This window comes from Miscanthus floridulus, chromosome 14 (assembly GCF_019320115.1).
Source record: "Miscanthus floridulus cultivar M001 chromosome 14, ASM1932011v1, whole genome shotgun sequence".
Lineage (NCBI taxonomy): Eukaryota > Viridiplantae > Streptophyta > Magnoliopsida > Poales > Poaceae > Miscanthus > Miscanthus floridulus.
The window spans coordinates 858,282-880,914 of NC_089593.1; the positions used below are offsets into that span (position 1 = coordinate 858,282).

Consider the following 22,633-nt stretch of genomic DNA (forward strand, 5'->3'; position numbering starts at 1 on the left):
AGTGCCCACTTCATGATTCTTTCTATGGCATCCCAGTTTTGGACGACCTCGCCGAGAGGGAAGGACATCACGACCATCACCGGATGCGACTCGAAGTAGTGACACAACTTCCTCTTGACGATAAGGATGGCGTATAGGAGTTTTTGATTTGGGGGTAGCGAGTCTTGGAATTGGACAAGACCTCGCTAATGAAGTACATGGGGTGCTACACTTTGAGGGCATATCCCTCTTCTTCTCGCTCTACCATTAGGGCGGCGCTGGCCACTTGCATGGTAGCCGTGATGTAGAGCAGAAGCAGTTCCCTATCGGTTGGGGGGACCAGGATCGGGGCCTTCGTCAGGAGCTGCTTGACCTTGTCAAGTGCCTCCTGGGCCTCGGGCGTCCATTCAAAGCGGTTGACTTTCTTTAGAAGCCAATAGAGGGGGAGACCTCATTCGCCAAGGCATGAGATAAAGCAGCTGAGCGCGGTGAGGCACCCTGTAAGTCACTGTACCCCCTTTATGTTCTGAATCGGGCCCATCCTCACGATGGCCGAGATCTTCTTCGGGTTGGCTTCGATGCTGCGCTCGGAGACGATAAAACCTAGCAGCGGACCCCTCAGGACCCCGAAAACACATTTCTTGGGGTTGAGTTTGATGCCATTTGCTTGGAGTTTCGCGAAGGTCTGCTCTAGGTCGGCTATGACCTAGTCAACCCGTTTGGACTTGACCACGATGTTGTCTACGTAGGCCTCAATGGTTTGCCCAATGAGGTCCTCGAAACACTTGAGCATGCAACGTTGGTATGTAGCCCCTGCGTTCTTTAGGACGAACGGCATTGTGATGTAGCAGAACGATCCGAATGGGGTGATGAAAGATGTCACGAGCTGATCGGACTCTTTCATCGTGATTTGATGGTACCCGGAGTACGCATCAAGGAAGCAAAGGGTATCACACCCTGAGGTCGAGTCAACTACTTGGTCTATGCATGGCAAAGGAAATGGATCATTTGGACATGCTTTGGTGAGACCCGTGTAGTCAACACACATTCTCCATTTCTCACTCTTTTTTCGTAAAAGAATATTATTGGCTAACCACTCGGGGTGGTATACTTCCTTGATGAACTTGGCCACCAAAAGCTTTGCAATCTCCTCGCCGATGGCCCTGCATTTCTCCTCGTCGAAGTGATGTAGGCACAGCTTCATCAGCTTGGAGCCTGGCCTAATCTTTAAGGCATGCTCGGCAACTTCTCTTGGAATGCCTAGCATGTCCGAGGGTCTCCACGCAAAGATGTCTCTATTGGCGTGGAGGATGTCAACGAGCGCGCTTTCCTATTTGGAGGAAAGTGTGGTGTTGATGTGCACCACTTTGCCGCTGGGGTCTATGAGGACCTCCTTGGCACCCTCTATAGGCTCAAAAGACCCGACCGACCACTTGGGGTCGAGCGCTTCTTCGACGACCTCCTTCCTGATGACCGCAAGCTCTTTGGAGGCGACAGTTGCCATGACGTGTTCGCAGCACTCGACCTCGCACTCATAGGTGCGCTAGAAGGAGGTGCCAATGGTGATGACCCCGCATGGACCCAGCATCTAGAACTTTAGATAGGTGTAGTTGGGGACGGCCATGAACTTCGCGTAGCATGGACATCCTAGAATGGCATGGTAGGTCCCGAGGAACCCAACCACCTCAAAGGTAAGGGTCTCCATCCTATAATTGGTTAGATTCCCAAAGGTGACGGGTAGATCGATCTGCCTAAGTGGCACGGCCTGCTTTCTAGGCACGATGCCGTGGAAAGGCGCCCCGATCGGCCGGATGCGCGATCGGTCGATGCCCATGGCATTGAGCGTTTCAGCGTACATGATGTTGAGGCCACTGCCTCCATCCATCAGCACCTTGGTGAGCCGCTTCGTGCCAATGATCGGGTCAACCATGAGTGGGTATCTTCCCGGCTGCGGGACGCTTTTCGGGTGGTCGGTCCGATCAAAGGTTATGGCGGACTCCGACCATCGGAGGAAGGAAGGTGCGGCCGGCTCGACCGTATAGACCTCGTGGCGCACAAGCTTCTAGCAATGCTTGGAGTCATAGGACGCCAACCCTCCGAAGATCATGAGGCAGCCATCTAGCGTTGGAAATCCACCATCCTACCCCTCGATGTCGTCTACGGCTAGCTTGGGCTCCTTCCTATGCTCCCCCTTGTTGGAGCCTCTGGACAAGAACCGCTTCATGAGGACATAGTCCTTGTATAGGTGCTTGATGGGGAAAGCATGGTTCAGGCATGGCCCTTCGAGCAGCTTCTCGATGTGGTCCGGGGTACCCTCAGTGGGCTTCCGACCCCCCTTGCGGTCGGCAGTGGCTACGAGCGAGCCCTCGCTCCGCTGCTTGTTCTTCTTCTTGTTGGGGCGGTTGGAGGCGCCTTCACCAGCGTCCTCATCCTGCTTTGTCTTGCCTTTGGGACGGTCAAAAATCACCCCGACTGCCTCCTCGCCTGAGGCATGGCTGTTAGCGATGTCGAGGAGCTCCTTGGTGGTTCGTGGGCCCTTACATCCTAGCTTGTGAACCAGGGACTCGTAGGTGGTCCCAGATAGGAAAGCTCCTATGATGTCGGCGTCGGTGATGTTGGGCAGCTCGTTGCACTGCCGGGAGAAGTGCCGGATGTATCCGCGAAGAGTTTCCTCGGACTTCTATTGGTAGTTTTTGAGAACCCATGGGTTCCCAGGACGCGCGTATGTGCCCTGGAAGTTTCCCACAAAGATCTCTTTTAGGGCATTGGATTTGGTTGGGCGGAAGGTTTTCCAACCACGTTCGCGCCGAATCGGCTAGGAACAATGGAAGGTTGTGGATAATTAAATTGTCACTATTCGCTCCACCGGCTTGGCAAGCAAGCCGATAATCCTCCAGCCACAGTCCAGGGTTTGTTTCCCTGGAGTATTCCACGATGTTGGTCGGTGGTCGGTACCACGGTGGGAAGACGGCGTTGAGGATGTGTCAGCCAAAGGCCTAAAGTCTCGGCAAGTCGGGGCTCGGGCTTCGGTCCTCGTCGCTATCGTAGCATCCGCCAGGATGAGGAAGGTAGCCATTGCTAGCCTCCTCCCTTCCAGCACTACGGGCATGCCTACGGGCATGCACGTGTCACGGTGGAGGCCAAGACGCTCATGCACCGAAGCCGAGGCACGTGGCCTGCCGCCTCGCCGTGCCTGGTGGACTAACACGTCCCTGTTGGGTCACTCTGAGGGTGCGCGCTGGCTGGCATCAAACTTGCATCGTCGGGATAGCGAGCTCTCGGCCTACTACACTGCCGCACGCTCGAGTAGCATGCGAATCTCATGATGGGCCCGATAATCCTTGGGTGTCGTGGGCTCCGAAAGCCCTCGGAGCAAGGCCACCATGGCAGCGATGTTCTGGCTTGCCCGGGTGAAGTGTGGGAGGGCTTCGTCATCCTCGATGATCCTCTGGTTCACGTCGTGGGCCACGGTGCGCGCACGCCCACCATTTCTATGGCGCTCGATCTCTCGCTCGAGCCCCGCGCGTTCCTGCTCGAGCTAGAGTCATGCTTCTTCGAGCTCTTGGTGTCGCGCCCTCAACTGCTCTACCCATAGGCGAGGCGGGGCCCCTGCATCCTCCTTGACCTTGTCGTCGAGGTCATCTGTTGGGGTGGCCCCTCCCTCGTGGATGCTTTTCGTGTATCCCTCGAGGGTACCTGCCATAAAACATTCTCGCGAGGGGTGATGGCTCCCCCTGCTGGTGTCAAACTCGGAGGGTGACTCTGATTCTCCTGTCAGAAGGTCATGGAAAGATTCTATGACATATTCGGTCATCCCCACGAACTCATCGTCCGTAGGGGATGGGGGCGTGCACTATGCCACAAGGTGGCCCACGGTCTTTGCTGTTGGGGCGCTCTGGATGAGGCATTCCAGGAAGAGCGGCTCTCCTCCGGCAAGCTACATCATGATGTTAGCGAACGAGAAGGTGAGGCGGCGCTGGTCCTCTCGGGATGGTCGAGGTCCTAGGAAGGCACCGAATTGGTGCTCTAGCCTCCCGTAATCGAAGCTGATGAGCTGGTCACTCCTAGGGACACAGACATCCAGTGCATGCAGCTGCAGCTGCTCAAGCACCTCACCGATCGTGTCAACTCTCCCTCCATCGTAAAAATGAAGTCTTGGTTCCCGAAGCGCACGTGCGTGCCTGGGACCTAGCTAATGCCATGACTAGCCATCTGAGGCCTGATGTGGATGTCGAGACGCTGAAAAAGCCCCTTCCTGGCGCGCCAACTGTCGGTGTTTTCGGACCACCGATGAGTAAATTTGTATTTGCGCGTCTGGCTCGGATGGTGTGGTTGGAGGACACAAGGGTTTATACTGGTTCAGACAGAACATCCCTATATCCAGTTCGTTGTTGCTCGTGTTACCAGCACATGGTTTGTAGTAGGGGTTATAAATAGGTGAGACAGGGAGAGGATCCCAAGTCTCCGGTGGAAGGAGTGAACGGGTGCTGAGAGCTCGCTTGTCGCTCAGCCGTGTGCTTGTGTTGTACTCTTGTGTTCTGATCTCATGTCTAGATCTCGATCCCCTTTCATGGGGCGCCCTGCTTCCCCTTTTATAGGCGAAGGGAAAGTGCGGGTTATAGAGGAGGAAAAGGAGAAGAACGAGAGAGAGAAGAAGGCTTCTAGGGCTACCAGGTCCTTCTCCTTCATGTTGGTCCCGCTGATCCTGTAGATGTCAACAGGGATGGCTCCATGTCGTAGCCCTGTTCGTCACTAGCGCCATACGCAGGCGTCATCTGTCGGTCATGGCGTTCCACTCTGTCCCGGCGGACGTCGTGGTGAACTGACGCGCCTGTCAGCGTTCATACGAGGGTTAGTTAGAATAGCACTAGCACGTCCGACACTTTTCTTGATGTGAATCCCCAGGTATGGCCATGCATTACATTGAGGTGTGTCAGCCTCTTCCCTGATGTCAGAGTTTTGACCCAGGCCCATACGCTTGGACCTAGAGTGGTTGACGGTGGTATGGGTCCCCATCAGACGAGGCGGAACCCGCATCCTCGAGGTTGGACAAGACGGAGCCCGCGACCTTGGGCAAGACGGAGCCCGCGACCATGGGGTCAGGTGAGATGGAGCCTGCACCCAAGGGGTAGGGCGAGACGGAGCCCACGGCCTCGAGGTCGGGTGAGACAGAGCCCGCACCCAAGGGGTCGAGCGAGACGGAACTCGTATCCAAGGGGTCGGGCAAGATGGAGCCGCAACCTCGAGGTTGGGCGAGACAGAGCCCGCGGCCTTGAGGTCGGGCGAGACGGAGCCGTGGCCTCGAGGTTGGGCGAGACGGAGCCCGTGGCCTTGGGGTCGGGCATGACCTTTTAATATGTCTTGAGCCATCCAGGGAAGTCAGCATGGGCGCTAACTTCCTTGCTTTGGGTATCCCTAATATCGATACCCGATAGGTTGGTTAGGGAGAACCGATAAGGTTGATTAGCGAATTTGGAGTCCTTGTCCTAGTAGAGAGTACTAGGAACCCTTTAGAGAGGATGATAAAGTGATTCATGGGTTAAGAGGGACTGTGTAAGGTTATCAAGGAGGTTCCCGAGGAGGGTTTCAATTGGATTGACTTTGGGTCATGACACCCAAGGTGCTACGGTTGGAACAACAAGGGTTATATGTTGACCGTTACCCACCTAAATAATTAATGTGGGACTAATCCATAGCTTCACATGACTATTGGGCCACATGAGCCTAAACTTCAATGACATAGGCTACTAATGGATTGGGGAATTACAATACTATTTCTCAATCTATCACCTCCTAGAGCAAAATGGAATGGAAATGAGTGAAAGATACACAATGGCTCTCACCTGGAAGAACACATTTGATCATGTTGTTGATAGGCTGTCTTTTGAAGAAGGTTAATGCAAAATTCCTTTAAATACCATGACAAATATTCATTGGATCAATTTGATAGGTTGGCATCACCAAATAAATGCAGAAGAACCTAAGGATCTATTCTAATTCATAGTAATATGTTTCAAGCAAACCTTGAAAAGAATATATTGATTAGAGCACCGTGACAACTATAATCATTATTACCACAAATTTAAGAACCACCTAGTCCATATCCCATACAAGAACATAGAAAACTTGTAGCATATAGGAAACTAAACTTAGACTCTACTATCCTACTACTTAACCAAATAGACCATGTCCAATGAAGGCTACTAATGGGCTTGGGTATTATAATACTATTTCTCAATCTATCAACTCCTAGAGCAGAATGGAATGGGAATAAGTGAAAGATATGTAATGGCTCTTGGCTAGAAAGGTGCATTTGGTCATGTTATTGGTAGGTGGTATTTTGAAGAAGGTAAAGCAAAAAATCCTTTAAATGTCATGACAAATGTTCACTGGACTGGTTTGACATGTTGGCATCACCAAATAATCATAGAAGAACCCAACAACCTGTTCAAATTCATAGTAGCATGTTTGAAGCAAATCTTTAAAAGAACTCAATAATCAGAGCATTGTGACAACTGCAATCATTATTACCACAACATTAAGAACCACCTAGTCCACACCCCATACAAGAACATAAAAAATTATAGCATATAAGGAACTATGCTTAGACTCTACCAGCTAGCCTACTACAAACCAAATAGACCATGTCCAATGAATGATCGACTGAAGGTCATTCCTAGCATGCCTCAATATCAAACACAACGTCCAAATAACCATCCACATGAGCATCCTGTGGGTAGGACCTCTAGCTTGTCGGTCTCCCCTTTACTTGCTCTAGCCATGCTTCTCGTAACTGCTGAAGCTGATAAGGCAGGGCTGCTTGCAGTTGATGTAGGTGGGGAACTCCTTGCTTACCATGCAGTACCTCCAGCACCGTCTACAACCAGCGAGCACTAGCACCAAGCTTTCATCTGATGAAATATCTGATGATACACATGAGCTAGATGATGATAATTCATTATCATTGCCATGGTCAACCTCTACCCTCCCGGTGGGTAGTGCTAGGCATAGCTGTAGGTCCAACGGTGTCTTCCTCGCACTATTGCCACCGGAGCCACCATTCTTATCATTCCTCCACCAACTCATGGCTAAGCACACACAAGACCAAGATTGATAGGCGCCATTAGATATATCATGCTTGGTGAAACAAGACATATGCAACTATGTAGGAGAAAGAACACAAATAGATATTTATAACATTAGGCTATGGAAGATCATACGCTAATCGATTACCTGAAGATGTAAAAGATGAAAGACTTGTGCCTTGCCCCTTTGATAATTTTTTGGTTGTGGGGATTTGAAGGGTGACAGGGCATCTTATATAGGGGGTCAAGGAGGAAGACGTCAATGAAGTTATTCACTAGCAATTAATATGCTCATCATCAAAATCAATGCCTGCATGGGGGTGGTTGCACCTCTTGGTTGGAAGTTTGGTAAGGCATCATCTTAATTTTAGTCAAAGAAATATTTTATATTATCAGCCTTCATCAGACATTTTGTAGGCCACCATTATTATTTTTAGTCCAAGTTAGACAAGTTTGGCCACAAAATTTTTGGGATCCCAATACATTTTGTCGTATACAGCTACTCCATTTGAAGTAGACAGAAAATTCTTGGCTGTAAAGAAATCAATGGCTAATGAGATTTTTTTTTATGTAGAAATACGCTGCTTTTATAAAGCAACACAAAACATTAAGTATGCTGGGGGTGCCAGCTTACAAGCAAGCGCCAACTACCACTCAACAACTTCACAACGCTAAACAAGCCAGAAAGATCCTACCAAACCCAACCACACTTGCAACACAAACAGCCAGCGAGAGAAAACAAGCTACACCCAGCTGAAAACAAAAAAGAGCCAACTAAGCTAACAACAATAAGCCAGCAGAGATAACTAATGGAGCCTACAACTACAAGCCAACATAAAACTAAGCTTCTAGTCAAATCAGTCCTTTGACTTCTAAATTCTGTCAAATCCCCACGAGGATGAATTTCTGGGCTGGGTTATTAAAAATATAAAAAAAATAGGTAAGGGGCTCCCCTCCAACGGTTCAAAAACTTCTAAATTCTCAGTTTGCTGCTAGAAATCTTGTAGCCATGTCTTCATTCTCTTGAGCAAGTCTTCTATGAACTTGGCACCTTCCCCCTTCAAAAGTATACACCACTTCTATAACAGAGCAAAAAATTTGTCAAATTCTTCATTCGATGACCCCAAAAAGGCTTTCTATATACTCATTCTATTTCATACATTCTAGATCCTCCACAGTATATAGAAAAGATGAACAACTTAATATGATAGTTATGAGACTGTAAAGCAATCCATAAATCAAATACTTCCTGAATATGTGTTGGCCATTTATCCCAGCCCAAAGCCACTTTGAAACACATTCAAATAGTTTTAGCAAGGATACAGTTGAAGAATGTGTTCATTAGTTTCTAGTAGCCCCACATAGACAACAATTTCTATCACTTTTCCACCTCTTTTTCTTTAGATTTACCCTAGTTTTGCAGTTTATCTTGAATGAGCATCCACATGAAAACTCATATTTTCATTGGAGCTTTGTTTTTCCAGAGTTTGATCATCCTCTTGTTCACAACACCTCTAAACATTCTATTTCTATCAATAGATCTGGTTAAGTATACCCCAGACTTCTCATAGATCCCTTTTAGAATTGAGACCCATTGCTAAACTCACACTATGAGAAAGATTTCCTTCTAAGATACTTCCTCTTCAAAAGGTTATAACAGACATCATTATCATCAGCTTTGAGCATCCTCCACACCCTTGTATACATGATCCCTAACCCACCAAAGCCCTTGGGTAAACGCATTCTCCCATTTAACCATGTGATATTTAGATTTCTCACTACCCCCTTGCCAAAATAATTTAGCTCTAATGGTGTCCATCTGTTGGTGGACCCCTTCCTTTAGATTATACATCCCCATAGTATATATAGGCAGACTACTAAGAAGTGTTTGTTAGGATTAGTCTACCCCTTGATGTCATGTTCTTCCCCTTCGAAGGTTGATGCTTTTTCTCCATTTTACCTATCATTCTACTGAAACAGCTAATCCCCAAATGACCATCAGACACTAGAATCCCTTAATAAGTCAAAGGCAGTATCCCAACTTGACAGTTTAACATATTTGGCACCCTGATTTGGTCTTCCTTTTCAACCCCTAGTACCACCACTTTTGATTTATGATAATTGATTTTAAGACATGTCAGCCATTCAAAGCAGTATAATAAAAACTTCAAATTTGTAATGTTTTGCTCATCATACTCCAAGAATAGGATAGTATCATCTACATACTGAAGCTGGGTTAAACCACCAAGAACCAGGTGAGGAACCAAACCCCTAAGGTGTTTCTTTTCCTTTGCTTTGTTTAGTATGTGTGCTAAAGCGTCCCCTACTAAATTAAAAAGTAAAGGTGATAATTGGTCTCCTTGTCTTAGTCCCCTATGTGGTTTAAAATATGGTCCATTCACCCCATGGATGTTAATGCATACTTTACCATTCTGTACAGTACTCATTATCTAGCCAATCATGTGTTGTCCAAATCCTTTTCTCATCAACTCCTCTTCTAGAAAACCCCAATTGACACTATCATATGCCTTTTCAAAATCTATTTTGAAAATTACTCCTTTTAACTTCTTCCTCTTCATCTCATGTCTGTCGCATGTAAAATCAGCGCATCGTCTAGTATATATCTTCCCTTGATAAAGGTTGTTTGGCACTTATCAATCAGTTTTTCAGCCACCCTAGTAAGCCTATCCATCAATAGTTTAGAGAAGATCTTGAAGCTAACATTCAGAAAGCAAATTGGTCTAAATTGTTTGACATTAACTACATCTTGTCATCTGCCCCATTATTTAATAGCAGTGGACAATGGAAAATGTTGTTCCTAATCAGTAGACACCAGAACTGTATCAATATTACTTAAAATGGCTTGCTCCTATTTGTTTGACTAGGTGAATCTAGGTCAAGTCCTCTTAATTTCTCTCAAGTGATGATCTTCAATGAAACTGTTGAACATCCTCATCAGTCTGGGATTGCCTTGGTGGTTACTCTTATCTTTGAAGTTCCTAATTAAGTTGAAATCCCCACCTATATAACCATAGACAAGTGAGAATTTTGATAACACCCATATCCAACTCCTTTAAAAAAAATCAACTGACCAATCATGATTTGCAGGTCCATAAACTACTACCAGTCTCCATCTAAAATTATCTAGCCTATCTTTGATCATCACCTCCAAGTAATAGACCCCTTTATTCCACCCCTCTATTTCTGATCTATCATCTTTGACTCCCACTAAGATAACTCCTGAATGTCCATAAGCAGGAATCCAATTCCAAATATAAGGAACCCCATTAGTGAACCCCTTTAATTCATTGTCAGAGAAACTTTTATTGATAGTCTCCTGTATACCCACAATGTCAATCTTCTCTTTACTGATTAACTCCTTGAGTTGTCTGACTCTAGCCTGCTTTCCCATTCGATATTCCATAGTAACATCCTCATGTTAACTAAGTATTTTGTGTTCTCTCACTAATCTAGATTTGGCCCCTCTTGGTTCTTGAGTACCATCCCCACCTTTCTTTGGCATACCCCTGCTATCTTCCACCCAACTAGCCCTGTTATCTTCTTCAGTTAGACTACCTTCTTGGTTCTCTCATGATTAAATAATAGTGATCATACCCCTATTCCCCACCAAATCAGAATTTAGGATAGACCCAACTTGCGTCTATTGATGATACAAAGTCCGATTTCAAAACGTATTAAGTTTCGTTCAATGCACGGGCATGTTTGTTAGTATTAGGTAAAGATAAAGATTACAAACCACAAAAGATAGAACAAGTCGAAATATGTCAGGCGCCGATCGGCCAGGCTAGTGCGTCGATTGCAGGTAAATGGCCCATTGAAACAAGACTTGGAAGTGAACATTGTGTTCTGGAGATAAAGAGGCAGTAGGGTCTACATACACCCTATATAAAGAAATGAAAACCAATAATGAAGGGAAACTTTTGGATAGGAGTTTCCACCGAGATTCATAGCCACCGTGTAAAGAGAGACAGAGTTGGGTCACAGCGAGAGCTGCCACCGATTGGCATTCTCTTCTCCATGTTTAGACCTTCTCTTCCATGGTCTACACCTCGGCGACGTTCTTCTTCCCATGCCCTCCTCCATCCTAGGTTTCATCTCACAAGACGAGCTAGGGTTGCCATGTTTTTCGCAAAAAAGACCTGGCCATAGGACACGGGGAAGGCAAGATTATTGGGCCTGCCTGAGAGAGTCGAAGGAGGAAATTAGCAAGATTGCTGAGGGCCTTGTAGCTTCTCAGTTTTCTTGTGGTCTGACATGGTATGGTGAAAATCCTCTTTGTTCCTCAAGTTGTGCAATGCTGATCATATCGTGTGTTCGTTTTGGGATGATTTGGTCATTTTGCAAGATTATTAGGTCTTTTGCATGATTTGATTTGGTTGCCCTAGTTATTAGGTAGTGTCAGTTTCATCTGAACATATCGTCTGTTCATTTTGGGATAACTAAAATACTGAAAATTCAGATAAAAAACAACAGTTACGACCAGTGTTTAGCTACAAGGTTTTCCGTCAAATCATTGTCACGTGCTATGGCTCAATTTATCTAATGTGAATACATCATCTTGAATTTAACTCTCACATTAAGGTCCAATATTCCAAGCGATAGTGCTAGACAAAATTTATACAATTACATAGGCACTTCTAATAGAAACTTTGCCGGACCCGATTTGAAGTGACCGAGCTATAGACTTTCATGTATATTGTTGGTGAAAGCATATAAAAGTTGTGTACTTTGACTACACTGATACTTACATATAATGGGAAGGAGTGTAGTATATTTGTTACGGGCCGATCCCCTGCCCCATACTGGGCCTAGCAAGGCCAAAAGGAGGCCTCTGGCCAGCTGAGGCCTGGTCCAAGGCGCCCCAAGCGCGCACAAGAGGGGGCCGATGGCTCCCCTAGAGCTGTCGGCCTCCTCCTGCCCAAAGGAGTCAATATTAGATGAAAATTCAACAATAGAACTAGATATGGATAGAAATAAAAGAAAATAGAGTTTGTTTAAAAATGAGAGTGCAACATGCTAGTGGATCTGAAGGCGTGGCTCGAGGTCTTCTCGCTAACCTCACCAAGCGCATGGGATAGGGTGCTCACATGGACATAGTGCAGGAGCACCTTATCAACGTTGACACTCACACCTAAGCAACTTGGAGCATGGTCACTACACCGGCAACAAGGAGGACATTGACGCCGCAGCTGCGGTGAAGGCAAAGCTGGAGCATGACGCCGCGGCAAAGGAACTTGAGGAGGAAACAAAACACGCCATAGAGACTGCGCGACGCGCCTTCCTCATGGAGAAGATGGAGAGCTCCAAGTCCTCGACAATCCTGGAGATTGTGGAGCAGGACGAACAATTTGTTGGTTACCCCACCAAAGCCACATGCACCACCCAAGATGTTGCTGCCACCTCCACTTCCTTACCTGACTGCAACACCAAGATCCTTCCTGATTCCCCAATGCCACTACCATAAGCTGTCATTTCCAACATAACACCAAGAAGGATCTACTTCCATGGATCAACCGTTTTGAGCAGTTCTTCAAAGGCTAGTGCACCCCCAACAATGAGAAAGTCTAGTGTGCCTCATTTCATTTGACCGGTGGAGCACAGCGGTGGTACATGCGCCTGGCCTAGGACAAGACGATGATCGGTTGGGGATACTTTGCTCATTGCGTTAATGAGTGCTTTGGCCCTTCGACTTGGTGCAACCCGCTAGGCAAGTTGGCATCCTTGCGCAAGACGGGGTCCTGGCGCATCTGGCACGCGTCGAGCCCCTCGACGAGCTGTAGCAAGTCAACATCTATATGGCAGGCCCACTGGAGCCATTGAAGACAGACATGGAGCTCCAGAATCCTCAGGACATGGAGAAGGCTATGTCACTGGCAAGGGCATATAAGCGACGAAACTCCATCGTCGTTGACCTCACCAAAACAGTTACAACACCAGCACGTACTGCAGCCCGTCCTCCACTACCTCAAAAAATGGCATCCTCAGCATGGACTGCATCTCGTGCACCAGCATCGGCAACAGCAACACCATCTACTACACCGACTCGTGCTTCCAAGCGCCTCATCTCCGAGGAGATGGCAGAATGTCATCGCATGGGTCTCTGCTTCAACTGCGATAACTAGTTCATCCACGGCAACAAGTGCAAGCACCTCTTCGACTCACGCTCGTCAACGGCTATGACATGGAGGATGTCTAGCCATACCTCATCATGCTCATGGACGCCTAGATGTCTGGTGTGCGTGGGTGGCGCACCATGTTCTTTGCAGGCGCTGTCCTGGAACATGGTGTGTGCATCCTCGTTGACACTAGCGCCTTGCAAAACATCATCGACAACAACTTCGCCCGCCTAGTTGGTCTCATGGAGCACCACATCGACACTATTATACTCATTGGTAGTAGCAATGAGATTGCCTGCCGAGGAGCCTGCTTCAATGTGCCCCTCCACATCGACAACAAGACGTTCAAGATCGACACCTTCGTGGTGGACCTTGGCATCGACATCGACATTGTCCTCAGCACACCGTGGATGGCCGACCTCGGCAACATCCTCTAGAACTTTGCATCACTGGAACATATTCGACATGGTGTGCTGACATGTGTCTGCCTTCGCCCAGATCCGGCAGGCAATCAGGGATGTCCCAGAACTGCACGCCATCACCAACGAAGAGGGGTGGGATGTTGCTGATGACCATGACGATGATAAATCTGAGGAATACACACAGACCATCTGTGCAGGCCCTGGCCGCAAGTTGGAGATCACATACTTAGTGATTCCCAACATGCAATTGAGACCAATGTTGAGGTCAGGTTGAAGCTCAAAGAGCTCGGTTCTAGAAGCTGCGCCGTGTATGGTAAGATCAAGGCAAGCACCACTGACTGTGGTTTCTCGGCAGCTCAAAGTCCGCATAGAGGTAGACCTGACACTAATCGCAACCTGTGACAGCCAAGAAGAGGAGGACAAGAATTTGAAATTCAGTCTAGAATTCACCCGCGGAATTAGGAGTCAAGAAAGAGAAGTCGATGATGATCAAGTTGAAATGAACATCACCTGTGACCCCAAAGTTTGATACTCCATACCACGAACTGAGACGAGAAAGGGTATTGTAGTAGTCATAGTGCCAGAAGATGACTATGAAACACGGAATACAAGTGAAGGGTTGTCATAGTAGTAGTCGTTGCGCCAAATCTCGAACTTTGTGTATGTTTGCCAAATCCTGTTATATATTTCCTTTTTTGTTTGTTTTAATTTGAACTAAACTATTCATGTCGTTGGGTGAGTGGGTACCAAAATTTATATAGCAAAAAGAGTCTTCATGTCACTCAGTGCATCACTACCTCAAGCGTCATCTACCTTCCTAATCTTTTCTGGCCGTGTCTGCAACTAACAATGGCTTGGTTGATGATTGCGTTGAAACTCTATCATTCCCTCGCTAATCACCATGGCCCAACTTAAACACTCGATCTCGATGATTTCAACTCTTCTTACAACTACTATCAGCCTCACCCATTGGCTGCTTAGTAGCGCACTCTGGTTAGTTTCATCATTTGTGCAAATAAAGGTTATGGTTAACAAACAAATATTATATGAACTGACAGCATCTTGCACATGATGAGATGACTATGGCCATGTTTCTCTTATAAAGAAATTATGACTACCAAAAGATCTAGGGGAGTGTAACTAGATCCTTCGACGTTGACATCTTCGTTTATTTGGCTACTTCGACATCGACTTCGTCCTTCATGCATGGGCCAGAGCTTTTGGTGATGAAACTACTAACCGCATAATTAACTTTGTTCGACCACTGTCGCAAAGCAATTTTAGGATTTTAAAGTGTTTAAATTAATAGTCAAAACAATTCAAATAAGTATAAAACTATATTGTAGATGCATCAAAAAAGGAAATATTTAATCCATGATTTTTAGAGTGTCAGATCTTGATTCGACGACAACCCTTCTTTCTTCCTCCCTGCACATCATATCTCCCCACATGAGGGATATGGTTGTGCAAGACTTGACCTTGCTCCCCCTACCCCGCCTACCACTGACCATCTTTGACGGCGTCTCCACCATTGGATCCGCTGATCTGAATTTGGGTGTTGTGTATGTGTGATATTGATCAGCATCACAAAGGTTGGGCTGAAATTACCAGCATGGGTGACTAACAGGTGACAGCACAGACACCACGGAAGATGTACACTCATCTATATGAGAGGAAGGTATCGGCACACCAGAACTAAAAGATACATGCAATGCAAGTAACAACCTCACTCTTCCATATGTTCTTTCACTTGGCCTATAACAGTCAAATTCACAGATAATTACATGCGAACCAAACCATATATGCACAATAAACTCCCACGGACCGCATTGAGTTAGTTTTCCATAGAACACCCCATGGAGAAAAAAAACAAACTATATGCGCTCTATACAAAGGCAGAAACCTGTAAATATGTTACAACTTCCAACTACAAACCAGTGTGGACAAAGAATGGACAAAATTTTATGCACACCCACGCAACTCACAACCAAAGCCAGCTGAAATCCCAAACAAGATGGCGAAGGCACCAAAGTCGCATGCATCATGCTACATCAGATGCATCAGCATCTGGCTTTGAGGCATTATGAGAATTGCTGGATTTGGGTGATGATGGATCTCCCGGGCTGACCAATGGAGATTCTGGCCTGGAGGGGACAAGGGAGTGTTCTTCATCTACTGAATTTTCTTCAATCATGGGCAACACATTTTGAGCACATATGATGTCGTTGTCTTCTTCTGGTTCACTGTCTTCCATATCGCCATCATCCAACGAGACAACGTCTTGTGTTGTGAATTGATGAAAATCTACTATCTCACGCAAGAAGCGGTTTTCACGGGCATATGTTGAATTTTCCTGTGCCAGCCTTGATTTCTCTGCCAGCAATGTCTCCAGTTGCACACGAATCTGATTCAGCAATGGGTAGTTCAGAGGGACTATTCAGTAGATGTGGAGAAAAATGGTTGCACTCACTGGTTCACAAGTACATATATATATATATACACACACACACACACACACACACACACACACACACACACACACACACACACACACACACACACCACATTTCAGAGGATGCAGTGATACTCTTTAGATGTTGTCAAACACAACAAGTGACAGTACCAACAGTTTTCATAGTTAATATGAAACGAGATACTGGACTCAAACTTCTCATGACCATATAATATTGTTTCATACGAATCTAAATTCATGCAAGTGTTCAAAAATGGAATGAACATTAATAACAACTTATATAATTTAATTCCAAGATTCCCATGTAGTAATATTCTCTTATCAGTTTGGTGGCGAACTATCACCTGTTCTTGATGAATTGAAAATCAAGATGTATGTAATTCACCAAGAGACATTCGACAGAGTAACAAATAGGTTTGATCAGAAAAAAATACCAAGTCATCATCTTCTTCAGTTTTGGTCCCTTTCTGCTTTGTTTCTCGCAAGAGCTTGTTCTCTTCTTCTAGCTGAGCACATCTCTGCTTCGCAAAAGCTAGATCTGCTTTAACAGATTTCAGTTCACGGAGTAGAAGTTTTGCTTTAGCAGCCATTGCATTAGCAACCTGAGACAATTTATAGGGGTGAAGAGAAAGGGATCAGTGCTGGTAGATACTAGATACTACAGAAGAATCATCCATTTACTTATCTGGAGAATTCATCTACTGATAGCGAGAAGGACAAATTGCTTATTCTCACCTTAGTTTTATGTTTTTAGGGAAAGAAAAGTTATGCTAATTCAGTGTAAGAAGAGAAAAGAGCTTGCTATGCTAATTAGATGGTCACAATGCTAATGTCTTGATAATGCTACAAATCATAAGAAAACATTAGGCAACATTAGAAGGTATCCCTGACAATTCTCGAGTCTTGACCGCACTAACATCCATAAGTCTCGTCATCAAGAACTTACAACTCAGTAGATGGACAAAAGAACCAGAAATCTCTCTGAGCAGAAAATACAAATATATGCACGCTTTCATGTATTTATACCGAAAACTAATGATGTCCCCCATTGAAGACTAGTCGCTAGAAAACATAGATTTTGATGTTGATATGCAAATATAAGGACCACGAAATGTTGAAGGGTTTCCCAAGTATGTAAAAGAAAATTCTGGTTTCCGCATAGAAGATGTAAAATAAAATATATATTTGTCATCAAGATATAAGCATGTGGCACCTTACGTCGCGAGAAGCTTTCAGTCCAGTCTCCTGGGCAGCAGATTCAGGCTGACGAAGTAAAACATTAGGAGTGCTGAGTGTATTTGTATCTACTGCTGAATTTGGCACGTAAGAACTTGAACCGGCAGGTTTCCTTCTAATTTGAATTTTCTTTGTTTCCTCAATAATGCTGGAAGTCTTATTATCCACAATTGTGAGCCCTTCCTGTTAAACAAAGGAAGCAACAGGTGATCAATTTAGACCCAGAAGTTTATGCCATCTATATGACTGAAAGAGAGGAAAAAAACAGAGATGCACAGATGGCTCCAGAAGTTTATGCCATCTATATGGCTGAAGAAGATAAAAACAGAGAAGCACAGAGTTAAGTAAAAGCACGTTACTTACTTCCAAAGCATTTTTTATTTTTCCACTAAGCTGGTTGACAGAAGCAGAAAGAGCCTCTGGTCTGATCCGTGATGCAGCATCTCCGGCCTTCCAGTGGTTCTCAAATGACCAGCGAGAGTTAGGGGCCTAAAATTACAGAAAATGGCAATAGTTGTAAACCGAAAGGCAACCTGGGACGTCACTAAAGAAAGAGAGACAACAATGCCATACACGACAAGTCCACTTGTGACTGTCAGCATGTCCAGATATTCAGATACATTTTCTGCCTCACCTGATCTTTGCTGGATGCTGCAGTGGTGTTGCTACGAGGACGAGGCCGTTCTTTCCTCAAGTCCTCAAACTTATGCGCCAACCCGTCGTCGTCGAGGATTCCCTTGGCTTTGCTCGCCAGAGTTTGCCACAGCCCGAGCTTGGGCTCTTCGATGCTTTTGAACGATGTGTAGCCATGCGACGAAGCAGAGTCCTGCACAGGCAAACCAACCAAAGCGTATCAGATCATGAGGGTGTTGTGGACTCACTGTGGTGCTCTGGAGCTAGCTAGCTCTTGCCATGCCATCTAGGCATCTAGTGCTGTGCCAGGAACAACGCAATTGCGCGTATCAGATTGCCAACAACAAGGTATATATGCGCGTCATGATTTGGTACAACATCCATCTAATTGAGGACTTTGGGAGGAATCAAGCAATCAGCAATCCATTTGGCGAAGCAGTTTTGGTTTCTTCTGATCCTAATTCTGTTCGTGTATGTAACCATGACGACAGCGTAAGATGAAACAACAGAGCTCGATCAGACTTGGATTTGGGTAGCACTAGCAGAGATTTCGATCGGCAACCAAGAAACCGCACGGTAGGCCACCACTACAAGCAAGCCAGCCAGCGGGGCACACCAGGCAGAGGAAGAGGAGGAGGAGGGGCAGGAGTGCGTGCCTGAGGATAGGAGCTCCGGCGATCGTCGGCGGCGGCGCCCTGCTTCCGGCGGTAGGCCATGTAGATCGGGTATGCCGGTTCTGTCTTTCACACGCGGACGCAGCACGGCATAGGACGCCGCGCCGCCCAAGAAGAGGATCAAGTCAAGCAACCGGCCTTTCGTGCAGCCAGCGACGCGTCGTGGCCGGTTCGCCACCACGCCGCCCAGTGAGTTGCCTCCTCCGTGCTGGTGACGATGGGTGGGCGATGGCCAACCTGGAGCTGTCGAGTCTTGATTCCCCGGGCGGGGCGAAAGTGAAAGGGAAAAAGGAAAAAACGTGGAAGGCTGGCGACAGCGAGGCTGCGCGTTAGTTCGCCCCCACCAACAAACCAACCCACGACCTCAAGGACTGGACGACTACCAGTCAAGGCAGAATGCCTGGGCTGCGCCGGGGACTGTGCAGATGGGCTGATCAAGCAGGCCGAGCCCAAGTTTACTAATCCAGTGCCGTGGGCCTTCGATAATCCTTCGATAAGCCTGCTTGAATGAATCAACAATTATGGCCCTTTTGGAACGTAGAACAGGTATCAACGCAAAGGCACAGCAGCTATGAAGTCCGGCCATACGTGCAATGCCTAGTTTTGCAAAAGCATGGCCTTTGCACAACGCCATGAGAAACATATATTCTTGCGTGAGCAGAGGATTGTGTGGCTCTATTATGATACTCTCTCCCGCACCGGGCCCCAAAATAACTAAACTTCTAATGTTTATAATACCAAATAAATTATGATAATTATATACTTTTATATATTATACAAATTTAGTACAATAAATAAATGTCCGTGCTCTTCTCTATAAATTTAGTCAAAGTTAGTCAATGGTTTGAAATAGGATAAACCTTAGCTTGAGTTATTTTGGGACGGTGTAAGGGTTCTTTATACTATTGGTTTTTTTCATTTAAACCTCATTTATTGGTACTTCATCCTCTATTCTAATATGTATTCCCAATATGCAACCAACGTTTGGTTTAGTTTCAATTATTTTGCTTTGAACAGTCACGTCACTGCTATAGAAATAGTTTTTTTTTTCAACGGCATTTTTACCAATGGTTTTATTCAAACTGTTAGTGATAATATATCACCTCCATCTCAAAATAAACTGGTGGTGAAAATGATTTTCAGCAGCGGTTAGGGAGAGGGCTGAAGCTGAAAACCCACTGGGACCCCAGGCACCGCGTGTGGCCACATGACCACGCGTTCACGCCCTCTCCCACCATGTGCATCGCTTGTGTGCTTTCTCAAGGTAGATGACAGGTGGGCCCACGCGCCCACCTATCGCCTCACAAATAGCCACGCACATGTCACACGGATCCTTGACCCTAGAGCCTAATCTCAATCCTCCATGTGTTTCCATTCACTCTAATCTCCCTCTCTTTCTCTCTCCCCTCCATCCTCCCTCCCTTCATGCCTATGACTCTGGCGGCACCCCGATGATTCCTGGTGTGGCCCCGAGCAACGTGGTCCCACGTGGCATACACTAGTAGAGAACAGACCTTTGATCCTCGGCCAAAATGGGCTCTAGTCCCAGAATTTTTTGCGCCCGGGACTAGAGATACCTTTAGTCCCGGTTGGTGGCTCCAACCGGGACTAAAGGTCCCTGCCCAACGGCTACTGCGCCAGACAGAGGTGGCAGGAACCTTTAGTCCCGGTTGGAGCCACCAACCGGAACTAAAGGTATACTTTTACTCCCGGTTGGTGGCTCCAACCGGGAGTAAAGGTCTACTCCCGGGCCGTGGCTGCGCCCGGGGTTGGAAAGTTACCTTTAGTCCCGGTTGGAGCCACCAACCGGGACTAAAGGTCCCCCCTATATATCCCAGCCGTCTCCTTCCTCCCCGAGCCCGAGCTCAGCACATTTTGAAGCTCACTGCAGTAGTGTTCTTGCTTCCTCCCTCCCTCCATTGTTCCTCCATCCATTCTTCGATTCCTCCGTCGATTTCTTCGATTTCTCCGTCGATTCTTCAGTTGTAAAGGTTACCAATCTCATACTCTCATTTTTCACCATTGTCTTATCTCATTTTGTTCACTATATATATATGGTTCTTTATTGTGGTTTTCTTCATTTGTAAGCAATTTGAGCTCAAAATCACTTCAAGCTTGCATATTTACATGAAAGAAGGTTAAAGTAGCTAGTTGAACTTGCGGACCGTGTTCATCTCGGCGACCATGTTCTCTGCCGAGCGGTAACGGACGTCAAGGAGGAGCTTTGATTCTACGAGGGAGAGCGGCAACGGTAGTGGAAGACCGTGTTCCCTTCCTCGTAGAATCGGAGCTTTTCCGTGGCAAGTACGGTGCCGTCCGGTGGAGAAATGCTCGCCGATATGATCACGTAAGCAAGTTCAACTAGTATGGATGGTTATTTATTCACATGTCCCGATATCGTCGCAGTAGTCTGTCAATAACCGTACTTTTTATTTTAACTTTTTATGAAATGAAAAACTTAGAAAATAGTTAGAAAATTATAGAAAATCCGTACTAGTTGAACTTGCGGACCGTGTTCAGCTCGGCGAGCATGTTCTCTGTCGAGCGGTAACGGACATCAAGGAGGAGCTTTGATTCTACGAGGGAGAGCGACAACGGTCGTGGAAGACCGTGTTCCCTTCCTCGTAGAATCGGAGCTCTTCCTTGACTAAGTACGGTGTCGTCCGGTGGAGAAATGCTCGTCGAGATGATCACGTAAGCAAGTTCAACTAGTACGGATGGTTATTTATTCACATGTCCCGATATCGTCGCAGTAGTCTGTCAATCACCGTACTTTTTATTTTAACTTTTTATGAAATAAAAAACTTAGAAAATAGTTAGAAAATTATAGAAAATCCGTACTAGTTGAACTAGCGGACCGTGTTCATTTCGGCGAGCATGTTCTCTGCCGAGCGGTAACGGACGTCAAGGAGGAGCTTTGATTCTACGAGGGAGAGCGGCAACGGTCGTGGAAGACCGTGTTCCCTTCCTCGTAGAATCGGAGCTCTTCCTTGACCAAGTACGGTGCCGTCCAGTGGAGAAATGCTCGCCGAGATGATCACGTAAGCAAGTTCAACTAGTACGGATGGTTATTTATTCATATGTCCCAATATCGTCGCAGTAGTCTGTCAATCACCGTACTTTTTATTTTAACTTTTTATGAAATGAAAAACTTAGAAAATAGTTAGAAAATTATAGAAAATCCATACTAGTTGAACTAGCGGACCGTGTTCATTTCGGCGAGCATGTTCTCTGCCGAACGGTAACGGACGTCAAGGAGGAGCTTTGATTCTACGAGGGAGAGCGACAACGGTCGTGGAAGACCGTGTTCCCTTCCTCGTAGAATCGGAGCTCTTCCTTGACCAAGTACGGTGCCGTCCGGTGGAGAAATGCTCGCCGAGATGATCACGTAAGCAAGTTCAACTAGTACGGATGGTTATTTATTCATATGTCCCAATATCGTCGCAGTAGTCTGTCAATCACCGTACTTTTTATTTTAACTTTTTATGAAATGAAAAACTTAGAAAATAGTTAGAAAATTATAGAAAATCCATACTAGTTGAACTAGCGGACCGTGTTCATTTCGGCGAGCATGTTCTCTGCCGAGCGGTAACGGACGTCAAGGAGGAGCTTTGATTCTACGAGGGAGAGCGGCAACGGTCGTGGAAGACTGTGTTCCCTTCCTCGTAGAATTAGAGCTCTTCAGTGGCCAAGTACGGTGCCGTCCGGTGGAGAAATGCTCGCCGAGATGATCACGTAAGCAAGGTCAACTAGTACGGATTGTTATTTATTCACACATCCCGATATCGTCGCAGTAGTCTATCAATCACCGTACCCAAACGTAGTATATATATAAATATAAATGATAATCGATTGTTATGTGTGTACACTCCCATTCTTCTGTTAATTTGCGGAAATATCATGTGAATTACTTACCTGCCGCAGTAAAAGACGAGAACACAATGACCATTAAAAATATCATTGTTTAGAGATATAGATAATTTTATAGTTTCTT

General features: G+C 46.2%; 1 protein-coding gene across 1 annotated transcript; it reads right to left on the reverse strand.

Annotated features, from left to right (window-relative positions):
- Positions 1–15,349: 15,349 nt before the first annotated feature.
- LOC136504765 (uncharacterized) lies at positions 15,350–18,903 on the reverse strand. The gene is made up of 6 exons (XM_066499755.1): positions 18,622–18,903; positions 17,967–18,158; positions 17,696–17,821; positions 17,315–17,515; positions 16,531–16,698; positions 15,350–16,027 (listed from the first exon to the last, which is right to left on the reverse strand). Exons 1-6 carry the CDS (start codon positions 18,679–18,681, stop codon positions 15,665–15,667), a joined length of 1,110 nt encoding a protein of 369 aa, XP_066355852.1. The 5' UTR covers positions 18,682–18,903; the 3' UTR covers positions 15,350–15,664.
- Positions 18,904–22,633: the final 3,730 nt, after the last annotated feature.